We start from the raw sequence: 16,752 nt of genomic DNA on the forward strand, positions 1-16,752 counted from the left end.
TATAAAAAAATAAAAATACCTAAAAAAAAAAAGGAGTAATTCAGCTAAAGTTTCAGATAAATTTGTGCTTATCTACACACTTACTTACCTCTTGCCTCTCTAGTTCTGAAACTGAGGTAGCATGTAGATTCAGCTAGTGTGCCTCCAAACTAGGGGAGTGCAGAGTGTGGCGTTAAGGGATACTCCTAAATGGCAAGCTTCCATGCATCTGCCAAACACCATCTTAACTAGGGGACGCCCAATTTACTAGAGCAAATCTGCATTGTCTTTTGTTTGAGATAGGGTTTCACTCTGTCATTCAGACTGGAGTGCAGTGGTGCCATCATAGCTCACTGCAGCCTTGAATTCCTAGGCTCAAGTAATCCTCCCATCTCAGCCTCTGCAATAGCTAGGACTACTGGCATGGGCCACCATGTCCAGCTTTTAAAAATGTTGGTGAGGTGTGGTGGCTCATGCCTGTAATCCCAGCACTTTGGGAGGCTTAGGCAGGTGGATCATGAGGTCAAGAGTTTGAGACCAGCCTGGCCTGACCAACATGGTGAAACCTCATCTCTACTAAAAATACAAAAATTAGCTAGGCACGGTGGCACATGCCAAACACATCAACTTGCTCTCCCTCCCCTTCACCCTCAGGTCAGCTTCTAGGTTGGCTATTTATCTATTGCTGATGTTCTTCTTTGTCAATTTTAAACATTAACACAAAACCTCAGATGCTAAAATACTCTAATAGTTCCAAGAAAAGACTGTAAAGCCTTCTGATAAAATCATGTTTTAATTGCCTGTGGCATATATTACATACTGGCTCAAGGTTAATAGTCTGGCTGAAATTAAAGATAAACAGCTGATGATGACTTAGTAAATCCTTAATTTTAAGTAAGCTTTTGGCAAAAAGTCAGGGGTAGAACTGTCTCAAAATTAACAGCCTTCACCATCTTTAATTCATTCTGCTGTGATACAACTAAAATGGCCAGTAAATACTCCCCTGGGTCTTAGGTAACAGTTTTCCAAAAGCAAAGTATCACTTTCTCTGCACAGTGGTGAAAGCCGGCATTTGGATGGGCTGGATCGGGTGGACAGGCTGAAACACTGGCTTCTTTCTCACTTCAGAGTGTGTTTTCACTGCAGGGAGCAGCTGATTCCTTTTGATGATCTGTAAGGCCAGCTGAGTATTACCTATAAAAACACTTCCTGTTAAAAAACAGAGCACACAACGCAATACTACCACACACAAAGCAAGCCATGAGAATCCTGCTAGGGAGGTAAAAGATAATCTAGAAGAGCCGTCATCTGCAGCCTTGGCTGTACACTGGAATCCCATAAAGCCTCCATCTCATCCTCAGAAATTCCGATTTAAGTGATGTAGGGTATGGCCTGGGCAATGGAAGCTTTTAAAAGCTTCCCAGTGATTCTGGGAAGGTAGAGGCCAGTTAGAGAACTTGTAATAGGTGAGCTGTATAAAAGAAACAATCAGCTGGGAGTGGTGGCTCACACCTGTAACCCTAGCACTTTGGGAAGCTGAGCTGGGCAGATCACCCAAGCTCAGGATTTTGAGGCTAGCTGCTTGGGTGACATAGCTAACCCCCCGCCACTCGCTGCCCACCCCCACCCTGCCCCGTCTCGTGGGGCTGAGGCAGGAGGACTGCTTGAACCTGGGAGGTCAAGGCTACAGTGAACCGAGATCACACCACTACACTCTAGCCTGGGTGACAAAGTGAGACCCTGTCTCAAAACGAACAAAAACCAATGAAACAATCTAGGGCAATGCACTAACCCTAATCACATCTTTAGGAGGCTGGCTGGGTGCCAGGCACTTAAGACCCCTTCTTCAGCTACTAAAAAAAGGGGAGCCTTGTAAGAGTTCCCAAGGTCAACAAGGAGGTATGCCTTAGAACACTGCTTTTTTGTGTGTGTTTTGAGACAGTCTTGTTCTGTTGCCCATGCTGGAGTGCAGTGGGGTGATCATGGCTCACTGCAACCTCCACCTCCCAGGTTCAAGCGATTCTCCTGCCTCAGCCTCTAGAGTAGCTGGGATTACAGGCATAAGCCACTGTGACCAGCCTTTTTAATTTTTTTTTTAAAGAGACAGGGTCTCACTATGTTGCCCCGGCGGGAGTGCTGTTCACAGGAGCAATTACTGTACACTACTGCCTTGGACTCTTGGCTTTAAGCAATCCTCTCGCCTCAGCCATCAGAGTAGCTAGGACTCCACGCCTGGCTGTGACTTAGAACTGTCAGCATTTCTGTCCCTTCTAATCTCTCTCAATCATATCTCTTTTCTACTTCATGCTGTCTCATATTTAGGGCCAACAGCCTTTCTTCTAGTGAGATACATCTTAGAGTTTGTATATGCCCTAGAGGCATGACCTGAATTTATGTTTGAATAAATAATTCTCAACAAGGATTGGCTTACTGTAAACTTGTTAATGTTTGTGTTCAAAATACTACAGTGTACAACTCGAAGCAACTGCATTCTAACTCAGGTTCTCAATTAGTCATTTAGCTGCCTAGGAGAACAGTTAATAGGGGTTAACTATAATTAAGTGTCAGAAGTTAAAATTCTGTATTTTTTCAGATAAAATAAGCTTAACCTGTAAAGAGTAATTGCAGGATACCAACAACTCCCTAACGATATAGATATTTATTCTTATTGTATATATATTTTTTATTTTTATTTTTTGGAGGTGGAGTTTTGCTCTTCTTGCCCAGGCTGGAATCCAATGGCATGATCGCGGCTCACGACAACCTCTGCCTCCTAGGTTCAAGCGATTCTCCTGCCTTGGCCTCCCGAGTAGCTGGGAGCACAGGCATGCACCACCACGCCTGGCTAATTTTGTATTTTTAGTAGAGATGGGGTTTCTCCATGTTGGTCAGGTTGGTCTCAAACTCTCGACCTCAGGTGATCTGCCTGCCTCAGCCTCCCAAAGTGCTGAGATTACAGGCGTGAGCCACCGTGCCAGCCTATTATTGGTTTCTTAGACAAGGTCTCATTCTAGCATGATCTCAGCTCACTGCAGCCTTGACCTCCAGGGCTCAAGTGATCCTCCCATTTCAGCCTTCCAAGTAGCTGGAACTACAGGTGCACACCACCACACCCAGCTAATTTTTTTTTTTTTTTGAGACGGAGTTTCACTCTTGTTACCCAGGCTGGAGTGCAATGGCGTGATCTCGGCTCACCACAACCTCTGCCTTCTGGGTTCAAGCAATTCTCCTGCCTCAGCCTCCCAAGTAGCTGGGACTACAGGCGTGCGCCACCATGCCCAGCTAATTTTTGTATTTTTAGTAGAGACAGGGTTTCACCATGTTGACCAGGATGGTCCCGATTTCTTGACCTCGTGATCCACCTGCCTCGGCCTCCCAAAGTGCTGGGATTATAGGAGTGAGCCACCGCACCCGGCTTTTTTTTTTTTTGAGACGGAGTCTAGCTCTGTCGCCCAGGCTGGAGTGCAGTGGCGCGATCTCGGCTCACTGCAACCTCCACCTCTTGGGTTCAAGCAATTCTCCTGCCTTAGCCTACTGAGTAGCTGGGATTACAGGCACCCGCAACCATGCCCAGCTAATTTTTGTATTTTTAGTAGAGACGGGGTTTCACTGTATTGGCCAGGCTGGTCTTGAACTCCTGACCTCATGATTTGCCCACCTTGGCCTTCCAAATTGCTTGGATTACAAGCGGGAGCCACTGAGGCCAGCCTAATTTTTGTATTTTTTGTAGAGACAGGGTTTTGCCATGTTGCCCAGGCTGGTCTTGAACTCCTGGACTATGGCGATCAGTCTACCTCAGCCTCCCAAAGTGCTGTGATTATAGGCATGTACCACTGCCTCCAGCTCTTAACTATATTTTTATGTAGAAGAATTGATGGGTCAGCCATGCTGGCTCATGCCTGTAATCCCAGCACTTTGAGAGGCCAAGGTGGGAGGATCCCCTGAGGTCAGGAGTCCAAGACCAGCCTGGCCAACATGGTGAAACCTGTCTAAAAATAGAAAAATTAACCAGGCATGGTGGCAGGTGCTTGTAATCCCAGCTACTTGAGAGGCTGAGACAGGAGAATCTCTTGAACCTTGAATCTGGGAGGCGGAGGTTGCAGTGAGCTGAGACTGTGCCACTGCACTCCAGCATGGGTGACAGAGTGAGACTCCATCTCAAAAAAAATTTGATGGGTCATATCTTCAAGGAAGGCAAAGTTTTGACTCTGAAGAGAAAAGCAGACATTAAAAATCTTAGGATTGGCTGGGAATGATAGCTTATGCCTGCAATCCTAGAGGCTAAGATGGGAGGACTGCGTGAGCCCATGAGTTTGAGAACAGCCTGGGCAACAAAGTGAGACCCCATCTCTACAAAAAATTTAAGGAATTAGTTGGGCTCAGTGGCGTGTACCTGTAGTCCCAGCTACTTTGGAGGCTGAGGTGGGAAGACTGCTTGAACTCAGGAGTTTGGAAGCTGCAGTGAGCTCTAATTGTGCCACTGCCCTCCAGCCTGGGCAACACTGTGAGACCCTGTCTCCCAACAAAAAAATCTTGGCTCTTAGAAGGGATACAGTCCTAACCAGAGAGAATTACTCACCATTCTGCAGTTCAAGGTAGACTGCCAGCAAGATGGCCTCAGGGGGCACCTCTTTAGGATGGATCATTGAAGCCGCCTTTGCTCAAAACAGAAAGACACCCATGAAAAACGAACAGCTTAAGATATACACTCCAAGTACACCTGCCAACCAACAACGAGGCAACAAACTTATTCAAGCCTATTCCCACATGACTTCCTAGGGACTACCTGTTGTTCTGCTGTGATGAGCCTCAGCTCCCTTTGTCTTCAAATCTACCAATTAAGCTAGACATGTAATACTCTGGATTTTGAGATGGGTGACTGGACACCCCGATATTATACTCTAGTTAACCATCCAGGTCTGCTGGTGGCTCTTCACAACAGACACATACAGTTACATTTACTCAAAATCTGCATGCCCATTTGTTTTCCTAAGTAACATCTCAGTAAACTGTAAGTTGTCAATATCAGGAATAATAATTCAAACTTAAATAGTAATACAGAAAAAATGTACCACGTAGCATGTTTGATTTCCCCGTTCTTAAGGACTGAAACAGTACAATTTAGTCCAATAAAAGAATTTTCTAGTTTAGGCAACATGCTGCCCCTAGATCTGAGTAGGAGCCAGCAGTTTCTCTCAGTCCTGAGTAAAGGAAGCCTGGACTGCTTTGGACAAATGTGCTGAAATTACAGGTTTATTTTCTCAGTCTGGGCCTCTTTGGGCTACAGCCAAAATATTCCTCACTTTATTATCAACTTGTATTTCCCCATCTAGTTTTAGTTGCTCATTGCTTCCAGACCCCTTTGCCTCTTCCCTTAATCTAATCAGATAACGGACTTCTACAAATGCTTATTGACCAGAGGTGGGTATGGAGATAAGACAGGAACTCCCCCTGATAATAAACAAGCATGCAAATAACTAACAATAATCCAAACAAAGTTACCTAAATGCCAGGGAGAAAGGCCAGTGAATGTGCTGTGAATATGGAGAGAAAGAAAGAAGTTTCTTTCAAATAGAGTTTTGGGGTAAGGGAGGCCTGCTTCAGTACTTGCAAGGTAGATACTGCATAGGCAGAACACGGGGAGAAATGGTACTGAAGGTAGAAGCTTAAATGTGGGAGATGTTGGAGAGGACCAGAAATATGCACTAGGCTGGTTTCTGGCAGCATTAGGAGAAATCCCAGACTAGTGAGGAGTCTTGCCCAGAGCATGTACCTCTAAGAAGTTCCTCATGAATGAGGCGGGGAGGATTTTATTCCTCTCGCCACACCACTGAGGAATAATAACTCTTTTCGGAAAATGAGATTTTATACTTCCAGGCCTAAGCTTTCTAGGCAAGCTACATAGGCAAGCTCGTCTTTACACCATTTTGTAGATATTAAAATCTCTATTTTCTATCCAAGTGGCTAGTAACATATTTTATTTACTGTTCTTTGCATTGACCACAGTTTGAAGCTTTCTCTAAAATATAAGAATTCAAGGCAACATCTGCATGAGATTTAATGGCGTTTTGCTTACTGGCTGTTCAGAATGGTTAGTGGTGGGCAGGCAACCTCGGAAACATCTACTCGGAGCCCTTTCCAACTCTTCACATCATTGTTCTTCCCTCCCAGGCAGGGTGGGCCTCCCAATTAACAAAGGTCCAGCCACTGGATTAACCTAAAAACCAAGGGACCAAAACAAAACCCCCTTCAGACCCCGAACCAGGCCTGACCCCATCTGTCTCTCCCAGCATGGCAGCAGCCATGGCCACCTGCTGTCCGAGAACCTGAGCTGGACTGTACACACTGTAACTTGGATCAAAAGCCCTGTTTTGCTGTAGTGACTGGGGTCTGGGGGCACTTTGAGAGGGGCTGTTCAACACCCTAGCCTTGCTACTGAAAAGAGTGAAACATTTTAACTCTTACCAGTTTAACTCATACACTCAATGCCTAGATAATATCAAACACTGTTACCCTTGGACAGACTGTCACTTTTCTGATTTGGGATCAGAAATGCTGACCAGATGCCACTAAGTTGACTAAATAAAATTTGTGTTATTTTCCACGTGTTAAAGCATTACCACTTCTAGGCACAACAAGGTTGCTTGCATAAGCAGGAACTTATGTGAAAGCCACATAGGCTTTTTATGAAAGCCACCCTATCTCCTGAGAAGAGGTTTAATTTCAACTTTGTTGCTGTGGCAAGCATGTGGGGATGTGGATGTTCTCATGCTGCTGGAGAATGTACCATTTGATACAAACTTTCTATGTTAGACATCTTAAAATCTTGCATATCCTCTGACCATGCAATTCCCTTTTTAGGAAGGTGTCTCCTAACTGCAAAGGCCTACAGGGGCAGGGTTGTATCATATCTGCTTATTTACAGTCTTATTCCCATGGCTTAGCTCAGAAGTAAGTGCTGAACAGATATTTGCTGAATGAATGTCCTTTTGAGGAATTCTTTCCAATTTTGTGAGATTTCTCTGGGGCTGCCAATGGTAGTACCCAGTCCCCTACTACAGGTATGGCTCCGTGCCCATGACTGGTCCAGGGGATTGGCAGGTGACCTACTAAAGAGATCCAATCAAAATCTTTCTGGAAGCTTCATGGGGCACCATTTCAGTGGCAGAATTCAGAAGTTTATTTTAGTTACATATTGCCAGCAGCTTTCTTTAGTGTGTATGGAGTGTCTCTAGTTAGCCTTCTGAAAGGTGGACTTAATAATTAACTTTTTGAAAACAGATTTACACAATTCAAAATTTAAAAGCATGAGTATACAGTGACAGTCTCTCATTCTATGCTTCAGCCATGTAGTATGCATCCTGCCACCCTTACAACTAATGATATAAGTTTCTTGGTGTGTCCTTTCAGAGATCTTTTATGCACGTATACAAGATTATATAGAAACTGTTTCACACCTTGCTGTTTTCACTTTTCATTTAATATGTCTTGGACATCTTTCCATTTTAGTACCTAGAGGTTATAGCTGCATTGTCTTCAAATGTACAGATGTATCATTATGTATACAAATGATCTTTTAGACAGTTTTCCATCTTTTGGAATTTTAATCACTAAAATTGTCAAGTTACTTTTTTTTTTTTGAGACAGGCTCTCACTCTAGTTGCCCAGGCTGGAGTGCAGTGGCAGGATCTCAGCTCACTGCAGCCTCATCCTCCCAGGCTCAGGTGATCCTCCCACCTCAGTCTCCTGAGTACCTGGGACTACAGGAATGCGCCACCACGCCTGGCTAATTTTTGGTATTTTTAGTAGAGACAGGGTCTCATTATGTTGCCCAGGCTGGTCTGAAACTCCTGGACTCAAGTGATCTGCCCGTCTCAGCCTCCCAGGGTGCTGGGATTAAAGGTGTGGGCCACTGTGCCTGGCTCCAAGTTGCTTTTTATTCCGCTGATTTGAAATTAAATTTTTTTTTTTTTGAGACCGAGTCTCACTCTGTCGCCCATGCTGAAGTACAGTGGCACAATCTCAGCTCACTGCAACCTCTGCCTCCCGGGTTCAAGCAATTCTGCCTTAGCCTCCTGAGTAGCTGGGATTACAGACGCCCGCCACCAGGCTAGGCTAATTTTTTTTTTTTTAACTGCTAACTTGCTATCCAAATTTTTGTATTTTTACTAGAGAGGGGGTTTCACCATATTGGCCAGGCTGGTCTCAAACTCCTGACCTCATGATCCACCCGCCCTGGCCTCCTGAAGTGCTGAGATTACAGGCATGAGCCTCTGCGCCTGGCAAAGACATTTTTTTTTTTTTTTTTTTTTTTAAGTAAAACCATCAAGAAAACTCTCCATTAAGTGTCTAGGTTCTTTTACAATGCTGATTAGTTGTTTACCTTGCAAGAATATTTTTAAATCTGGAAAGTAATATTCCAGTGTTTAACAAACTGACCAGATGCCTCAAACAAAATAACAAAAACATAAACCTCCAAGTTGTGTTGGCTGCTTTAGAAGGTTTAGTTCCTCCCACTCTCTGGACTCACCTGGTGGAGACACTTTCGGGCTTTGTCATATTCGCTCCTGAGGCAGTAAGCACTGCCAAGGTTGAACAGCATCACAGTCCTGGCGGAGCTGACGGAACTGGGGTAGCACTGAGGGACCCGCTTCCCAGCTGGGGAAAAAGAGTGTAGACACTGGTGAAGAGGCGATGCCACGGGCAAGGGAGCAACCCAGTCTATTGTCTTGAGGAGCCACTCAGTACAGCAGTATTCCTCAGGCAGAAAAATGAACACAGAAGATTCAGAGTCTAAATTTTTGGGATGTAGGGCAGGCTATTCAAGTATCACAAAACTTCTTACTTACAGGATTCCATTGCTTCATTTTCACCTTTGTCTGATCCTACAAAAACATGAAAATAAATCTGAGGGGTAGAACAACAGAGCATATATATATATTTTTTTCCTCAGGCTCAGAAGGTAGAGAGTATTTTTCTTTTTTTTTGAGATGGAGTTTTGCTCTTGTTGCCCAGGGTGGAGTGCAATGGTGCAACTCACTGCAACCTCCGCCTCTGAGGTTCAAATAATTCTCCTGCCTCAGCCTCCCAAGTAGCTGGGATTACAGGCATGTAATACCATGCCCGGCTAATTTTGTATTTTTAGAACAGAGAGAGTTTCACCATGTTGGTTAGGCTGGTCTCGAGCTCCTGACCTCAGGTGATCAGCCCACCTCAGCCTCCCAAAGTGTTGGGATTACAGGCATGAGCCACTGTGCCCGGCGGAGAGCATATTTTCTAAACTTTTTTTATGAAATGGACATCTCATATGAAGCAATTTATTTACTTTTCATGTAGTTGAGATTCCATTAAAAGATGTCAGAATGCTACCACCCACCACTACCTCAAACCTGAGCGCTAACCTTGAGTAAAGTGAGTATCACATAGCTTTAATTATTTAAGAATTTAGCAATGATTTAAAACAAACTTTTCTTTCTTTCCTATTTTTAAAATAGAGACAAGGTCTCACCAGGTTGCCCAGGCTGGTTTTGAACTCCTGGGCTCAGGTGATTCTCTTGCCTTAGCCTCCCAAAGTGCTGGGATTACAGGTGTGAGCCACCGTGCCAGGCCTAAAACTGACTCTTGAATGCAACATTTTTATTCCCCTATGGACTGCAGAGTCACTCCAAAGGAAAACAAAAAAATAGTATCAGAACGAAAATTAACCATTCTAACAGTACCAGACTTTCAAAAGTGAGAATTTAGACCATGTGATCACTAACTCTCAGGTCTACTTAGCAAAAAACTGCTACAAAGTAAGTACAGACAAAAATGTGGAAAGCTGAGCTAAAACTTTCTTCTCTTTACCACCATGCCCTTGTTTCCACACATCCTGAATTACAACAGGAAGGAAGTGGAAACAGCGACCAGTTCTGATCAAAGGTGTCCTCATTCACCTTGGTCCTGCTCATTTGAAGAGATCCCTAAGGAGACATCAGTGACATTCTCTGGGTTCAAGTGAGTAATGGCATCAGATATTCTGTCGAGAGAGATGAGGGCTTCTGCAGCATATAAATGGCCCAAAAACCTAAAATGAGAAAACAGATTCCAAACTGAAAAGTGTAACATCATAAAAATACCCAATGTAAAATAATGCTAGGTATTATTATGTTATTAAACATTGGATATATGTCTCATCTTTTATGTCCTTAAATTGAAATTTAAATTTATTTAGGTAAAATGGATCAATTGGCTGGGTGCCGTGGCTCATGCCTGTAATCCCAACACTTCGGGAGGCCTAGGTAGGTAGACTGCTTGAGCCCAGGAGTTTGAGACCAGTCTGGGCAACATGGCGAAACCCTGTCTCTATGAAAAAAATACAAAAATTAGCTGGTTGTGGTGGCATACACCTGTAGTCCCAGCTATACAGGAGGCTGAGGTGGGAGGATCACTTAAGCCTGGGAGATAGAGGCTGCAGTGAGCCATAATCATGCCACTGCTCATGTGTGTAATCCCAGCACTTTGGGAGGCAGAGGTTTGAGGACTGCTTGAGCTCAGGAGTTCAGGCTGCAGTAAGGTATGATTGTGCCACTGCAATCCAGCCTGGATGATGGAATGAGACTCTATCTCTAAAAAAATAAATGAATAAATAATACTAAACAATTTTCCTATTAGCTAAGTAGAACAAAGTATACATATCAATTCAGAAAGTAGTTCACAATTGGCAAATTTATGCTGTTCTATTGAGAGAGATCCAAGAATAGATGCCCATGTGTACAGCATGAGAATCAGATTCCTCTAGTCTCTTGCTGCTGGAAGAGTCTAAAAGCACCAGAGTGCCAACCAGATTCGATTTGAAAGGCTTCCTGCTTTTCACACAATCTATTTTATGCCCACCAATGCCACGTCAGATGCACATCCTCCTGGTTTACGAAACTACTTCTTCTAGTCTCTTACTTCAAGCTATTTTCCTTATGATCACCTGATTGATTTTTTCAAAATTAAAATAGCCTCAGACACAGTTCATCCCTACTAAAAATCTCTCTTTCTCTCTCTCTCTCTTTTTTTTTTGAGATGGAGTTTCATTCTTGTTGTCCAGGCTGGAGTGCAGTGGCGTGATCTTGGCTCACTGCAACCTCTGCCTCCCTGGGTTCAAGCAATTCTCCTGCCTCAGCCTTCTGAGTAGCTGGGATTACAGGCACCCACCACCGCGTCCAGTTAATTTTGTATTTTTAGTAGAGACGGGTTTTACCATGTTGGTCAGGCTGGTCTGGAACTTCTGACTTCAGGTGATCCACCCACCTCCACTTCCCAAAGTGCTGGGATTACAGGTGTGAGCTACCGTGCCCAGCCAAGATTTGTTTTTCAATAAATAAACAAACAGCCAGTAACTTCAAATATATTCTGTATTGTCTTTATTTGTTTTTCTGAGAGAGGGTCTCACTTTGTCACCTAGGCTGGAGTGCAGTGGTGCAGTCATGGCTGAGAGCAGCCTCTACCTCTTAGGTTCAAGCGATCCTCCTGTCTCAGCCTCCCAAATAGCTGGGACTACAGGTGCACAACACTATGCCTGGTTAATTTTTAAAATTTTATCTATCTATGAATGAGACAGAGTCTCACTCTGTTGCCCAGGCTGGAGTGCAGTAGTCAGATCTCAGCTTACTGCAACCTCTGCCTCCTGGGTTCAAGAGATTCTCCTGCCTCAGGCTCCTGAGTAGCTGGGATTACAGCTATGTGCCACCACGCCCAGCTAATTTTTGTATTTTGAGTAGAGACAGGGTTTCGCCATGATAGTCAGGCTGGTCTTAAACTCCTGACTTCAGGTGACCTACCCGCCTCAGCCCCCCAAAGTCCTGGGATTATAGGCATGAACTACCACACCCGACCTAATTTTTAAAAAAAATTTTTTGTGGAGAGAAGATTTCTCTATGTTGACTGATGGGATAAAATATTTTTAAAAATTCATTAATGCAGTATCCACAAGTAAACAATGATTACAAAACAAAAACACTCATGTACAAATTTAAAGCACTACTTAGTTTTCTGTGAATCTAAAAAAATATATATATTTTTGGATCGTTCTGTAATTCATAAGTTGATGACTGGATTTTTTGTTTTTTGTTTTTTTTAAGATGGAGTCTTGCTCTTGTTGTCTAGGCTGGAGTGCAATGGCTCGATCTCAGCTCACTGCAACCTCTACCGCCTAGGTTCAAGCGATTCTCCTGTCTCAACCTCCTGGGTAGCTAGGATTACAGGTGCCTGCCACCCTGCCCGGCTAATTTTTTTGTATTTTTAGTAGAGACAGGGTTTCACCACGTTGGCCAGGTTGCTCTCCAACTCCAGACCTCAAGTGATCTGCCCACCTCGGCCTCCCAAAGTGTTGGGATTACAGGTGTGAGCCACCAGGCCTGGCAATGACTGAGTTTTTACACTCACGTGAGAGATGTGCCTCCCTCAAACCCTGGTATGATGTTGGCATATTACCTGTCTGATGTGGAAAAAAAACTTTTTTTTTTTTGAGAAGGAGTTTCGCTCTTGTTACCCAGGCTGGAGTGCAATGGCACGATCTTGGCTCACCGCAACCTCTGCCTCCTGGGTTCAGGCAATTCTCCTGCCTCAGCCTCCTGAGTAGCTGGGATTGCAGGCACGTGCCACCATGCCCAGCTAATTTTGTGTATCTTTAGTAGAGACGGGGTTTCACCATGTTGACCAGGATGGTCTCGATCTCTTGACCTCGTGATCCACCTGCCTCGGCCTCCCAAAGTGCCGGGATTACAGGTGTGAGCCACCACGCCCAGCCCAAAAAACCTTTTTATAACCAAATGAAGTATCTCCACAGAAACACAAAGCTCAGAAATCCTTGTGTAGGTATACAGAAAGCAAAAAGCAGTGGAGCAAAAACTGCTGTAGTATTTAAGAGTAGCCAAATGCAAAAAAGACCCACTCACCCTCGATGGGAAGACAGACAGGTAGTCTTTTTTGTTTTTCTTTTAAAGTTTTTGTTGTATCCCTCCCAAGGCTCTGTCATTCAGGTAGTCTTGTTATTAATAAAGAAACCAATGCTTAGGATAGAATGGTTAAGAAAATCTAAAAAAAATTTTCCTTAGCTAACTTGGAAAAAGAAAAAAAATAAATAAATAAAAGAATTTTCCAGACACAGCTAGAAATTAGCTAAGAAGTCATATAACCAAGGAATTCTGTTTCTTTGACTTTCAGAGAGAAGTTAACAAAGGAGGTTAAAAACCCTCAAACAAATGTCAAGTGAAGAATCTTATATTTGAGAATAATAATCACAATGTCAAGTGAAGGATTAAAAAAGGAGCTAAAACTTGTGTTTCTATTATTTTATTTTATTTGTTTTTGAGATAGAATCTTGCTCTGTTTCTCAGGCTGGAGGCTGGAGTATAGTGGCATGATCATGGCTCACTGCAACCTCCACATCCCTGGCTCAAGGGGTCCTCTGGCCTCAGTCTCCCTAGTAGCTGGGACTACAACAGGTGTGTACCACCACACCCGGTAAATTTTTGTAATTTTAGTAGAGATGGGATTTTACCACACTGCCCAGGCTGGTTCCTGGACTCAAGTGATTGACCCTCCTTAGCCTCCCAAAGCACTGGGGTTACAGGCATGAGCCACCAGGCCTGGCTGTGTTTCATTTTTAATTGAAACAAAAGAAAAGGCTGGGTGCAGTGGCTTACACCTGTAATCCCAGCACTTTGAGAGGCCGGGGTGGGCAGATTGCTTGAGGTCAGGAGTTCAAGACCAGCCTGGCCAACATGGTGAAACCCCGTCTCTACTAAAAATACAAAAAATTAGGCCATGCGCAATGGTTCATACCTGTAATTCCAGCACTTCTGCAGGCCAAGGTAGGTGGACCACTGGAGGTCAGGAGTTTGAGACCAGTCTGGCCAACATGGCGAAACCCCATCTCTACTAAAAATACAAAAATTAGCCAGGTATGGTGTCGTGTGCCTGTAATTGCAGCTGCGCAGGAGGCTGAGGCAGGAGAATTGCTTGAACCAGGGAGGCAGCGGTTGCAGTGAGCCGAGATTGCATCACTGCACTCCAGCCTGGGTGACAGACTGAAACTCCACCTCAAAAAAAGAAAAAAAATTAGGCGGGTGTGGTGGTAGGCACCTGTAATGCCAGCTACTTGGGAGGCTGAGGTAGGAGAATCACTTGAAACCAGATAGTGGAGGTTGCAGTGAGTTGAGATTGTGCCACTGTACTCAAGCGTGGGTGACAGAGTGAGACTCAGTCTCTCACACACACACACACAGACACACACACGCACACACAAGTCCAGTGTTCTCATAATGGCTGTATACACCACAATCTGAACACCACCAGCAGCTGCAATTCCCAACTTTGGTATTTTGAGTTGGGCAATGTTAAGGATGGAAGATATTTAGAGGCAACCAAATGCCTTGAACTGAAACTTAGGGTCTTCCCCATCCCCCGGCCTGAATACTGGATAAGATTTTCTTGCAGAAAAGCAGGAGCTCCTTTATATTTGAATTATGACAAAGTCTCGTATATAGTTGAATGATTTCTTATTACTTCTTTTTTGAAATGGAGTCTCACTCTGTCACCTAGTCTGGAGTGCAGTGGTACAATCTTGACTCACTCTGCCTCCCAGGCTCAAGTAAGCTCTTGTGCCTCGGCCTCCCATGTAGCTGGGATTACAGGTGTGCGCCCCCATGCCTGGCTAATTTTTGTATTTCAGTAGAGACAGGGTTTCACCATGTTGGCAAAGCTGGTCTCCAACTCCTGACCTCAAATGATCTGCTTGCCTAGGCCTCCCACAGTGCTGGGATTACAGGTGTGAGCCACCATACCCAGGCTTAATTACTTTAAAAAACAAAACAAAACACTAGTTATGTTTGAGGATTACTAAAAAGCAAGAGTAAGTAGTTATATTTTGGCATTTATAAGTATATACCTATCCAATGAATGAAAGAATTATTATGATGTTATGCAGAATACTCATGGCTTTTGATAAAATCTCTAGGATCAGTATCATACAAAAATTCAGCTGTATTTATTTATTTTTAAATTTAAATTTTTATTTATTTATTTTTTTGAGATGGAGTTTCGCTCGCTGCCCAGGCTGGAGTGCAGTGGCACGATCTTGGCTCACTACAACCTTTGCCTCCTGGGTTCAAGCGATTCTCCTGCCTCAGCCTCCCTAGTAGCAGGGATAGGCACCTGCCACCACATTCAGCTAATTTTTTGTATTTTTAGTAGAGATAGGGTTTCACTATGTTGGCCAGGCTGGTCTCAAACTCCTGTTAGGTGATCCACCTGCCTCAGCCTCCAAACTGCTGGGATTATAGGTGTGAGCCACCCTGCCCAGCTCTATTTATTTATTTTTCTGAGACAGAGTCTTGCTGTGTCACTCAGCCTGGAGTGCAGTGGCGCAACCTCAGCTCACCGCAACCTCCGCCTCCTGGGTTCAAACAATTCCCCTGCCTCAGCCTCCCGAGTAGCTAGGACTACAGGTGCGTATCACTATGCCCGGCTAATTTTTGTATTTTTAGTAGAGATGGGGTTTCATTATGTTGGCTAGGCTGGTCTCGAACGCTTGACCTCGTGATCCACCTGCCTTAGCCTCCCAAAGTGCTGGGATTACAGGCTGAGCCACCAAGCCTGGCTTATTTATTTGTTAATATCATTTTTAGAGTTGGGGTCATGCTCTGTCACCCAGGCTGGAGTGCACTGGTGTGATCAGGGTTCACTGCAGCCTCAAACACCTGACTCAAGTGATCCTCCTGCTTCAGCCTCTCAAAGTGTTGGGATTACAGGCATGAGCTACTGAGCCCAGCCTTATTTGCCTATTTAAATTGCATTCCTCAAAGTAGATTTATCACATTGACGAAATTCCTTTTTTTGTAGGTCTTCTCCCTGAGGACTTGACTTATTTTGGGAAGTAAAGTGCTGCAGTCAGGCCTAGCAGTGGACACTAGTGTCCAAAGTTTTTGTCTCCTGACACTCAGTACAGCAAATGCCACTTCTGGTAGTCTTTGAGGTGCAATGAGTGAAAACATTTTCACTGCTGAGACATGGGTTAAAAACAGTTCTTTTAAACAGTTGCTTTCCTTACAAATATATAATCCACTGGAGGAGTAAAAAGAAGCAATATAAACCGTGAACCAATGGGAAACCTCAAAACAAACCAGGGACACACAGGGCAAGTCACACTTACTTCAGAGATCCTGACAGCTTGGGCTGCTGAAGAAGCTTATCTGCATGATTCAAAGCCATTAGGTTATCACCCAAAGCCAGAGCCACGTAGGCACTGCAAGCAAGTATGGAGCACCTAGAACACAAAAGGGAAGAAGCTGAAAACCTCATTTTAAAAAACAACAATCTCCTGAAATACCACAGGGGGAAAAAGAAAAAAAAAATCAACAATGGTTGTATCTACTAAATAGAAAAAAATGCCCTTTAGCTGTGACAATCTGGACACCAGCAAAGAGGAAAGCCACAGCACTAATGCTAAGAATTAGATTGATGTATAAAATAATTACAAATCATGGTTTGGCTATTTACATCTTTAGCTTTCATCCAACTGACCCACATCCCCAACAAAATAACCAACCGGGCTGGGTGTGGTGGCTCACGCCTGTAATCGCAGCACTTTGGGAGGTCATGGTGGGTGGATCACCTAAGGTCAGGCATTCGAGACCAGCCTGGCCAACATAGTGAAACCCCGTCTTTACTAAAAATACAAAAAATTAGCCGGGCATGGTGGCAGGCATCTGTAATCCCAGCTACTCGGGAAGCTGAGGCAGG

The 16,752-nt window shown here is 44.1% G+C and overlaps 1 protein-coding gene and 1 pseudogene across 2 annotated transcripts in view; one reads left to right on the plus strand and one right to left on the minus strand.

Annotated features, from left to right (window-relative positions):
• Positions 1-753: 753 nt before the first annotated feature.
• Positions 754-16,752, minus strand: part of CNOT10 (CCR4-NOT transcription complex subunit 10) — a 92,397-nt gene continuing 76,398 nt past the window's right edge. Inside the window, exons 14-19 of one of the 2 annotated variants that reach the window (XM_012435572.2) lie at positions 16,163-16,276; positions 9,915-10,045; positions 8,829-8,864; positions 8,510-8,637; positions 4,559-4,634; positions 754-1,173 (exon numbers count right to left, since the gene is read on the minus strand). In XM_012435572.2, coding sequence (XP_012290995.1) covers positions 1,019-1,173; positions 4,559-4,634; positions 8,510-8,637; positions 8,829-8,864; positions 9,915-10,045; positions 16,163-16,276 — 640 coding nt within the window. In that variant the 3' untranslated portion in view covers positions 754-1,018. Of the gene's footprint in view, positions 1,174-4,556; positions 4,635-6,055; positions 6,197-8,509; positions 8,638-8,828; positions 8,865-9,914; positions 10,046-16,162; positions 16,277-16,752 lie in introns of those variants that run through there. The other variant, XR_010343430.1, reaches the window with a different exon arrangement.
• LOC135275978 (small nucleolar RNA U13) lies at positions 12,355-12,451 on the plus strand (annotated as a pseudogene).

Source organism: Aotus nancymaae, unplaced genomic scaffold (assembly GCF_030222135.1).
Source record: "Aotus nancymaae isolate 86718 unplaced genomic scaffold, 86718_ANA_hifiasm-v0.15.2.pri h1tg000019l, whole genome shotgun sequence".
NCBI classification, from domain to species: domain Eukaryota; kingdom Metazoa; phylum Chordata; class Mammalia; order Primates; family Aotidae; genus Aotus; species Aotus nancymaae.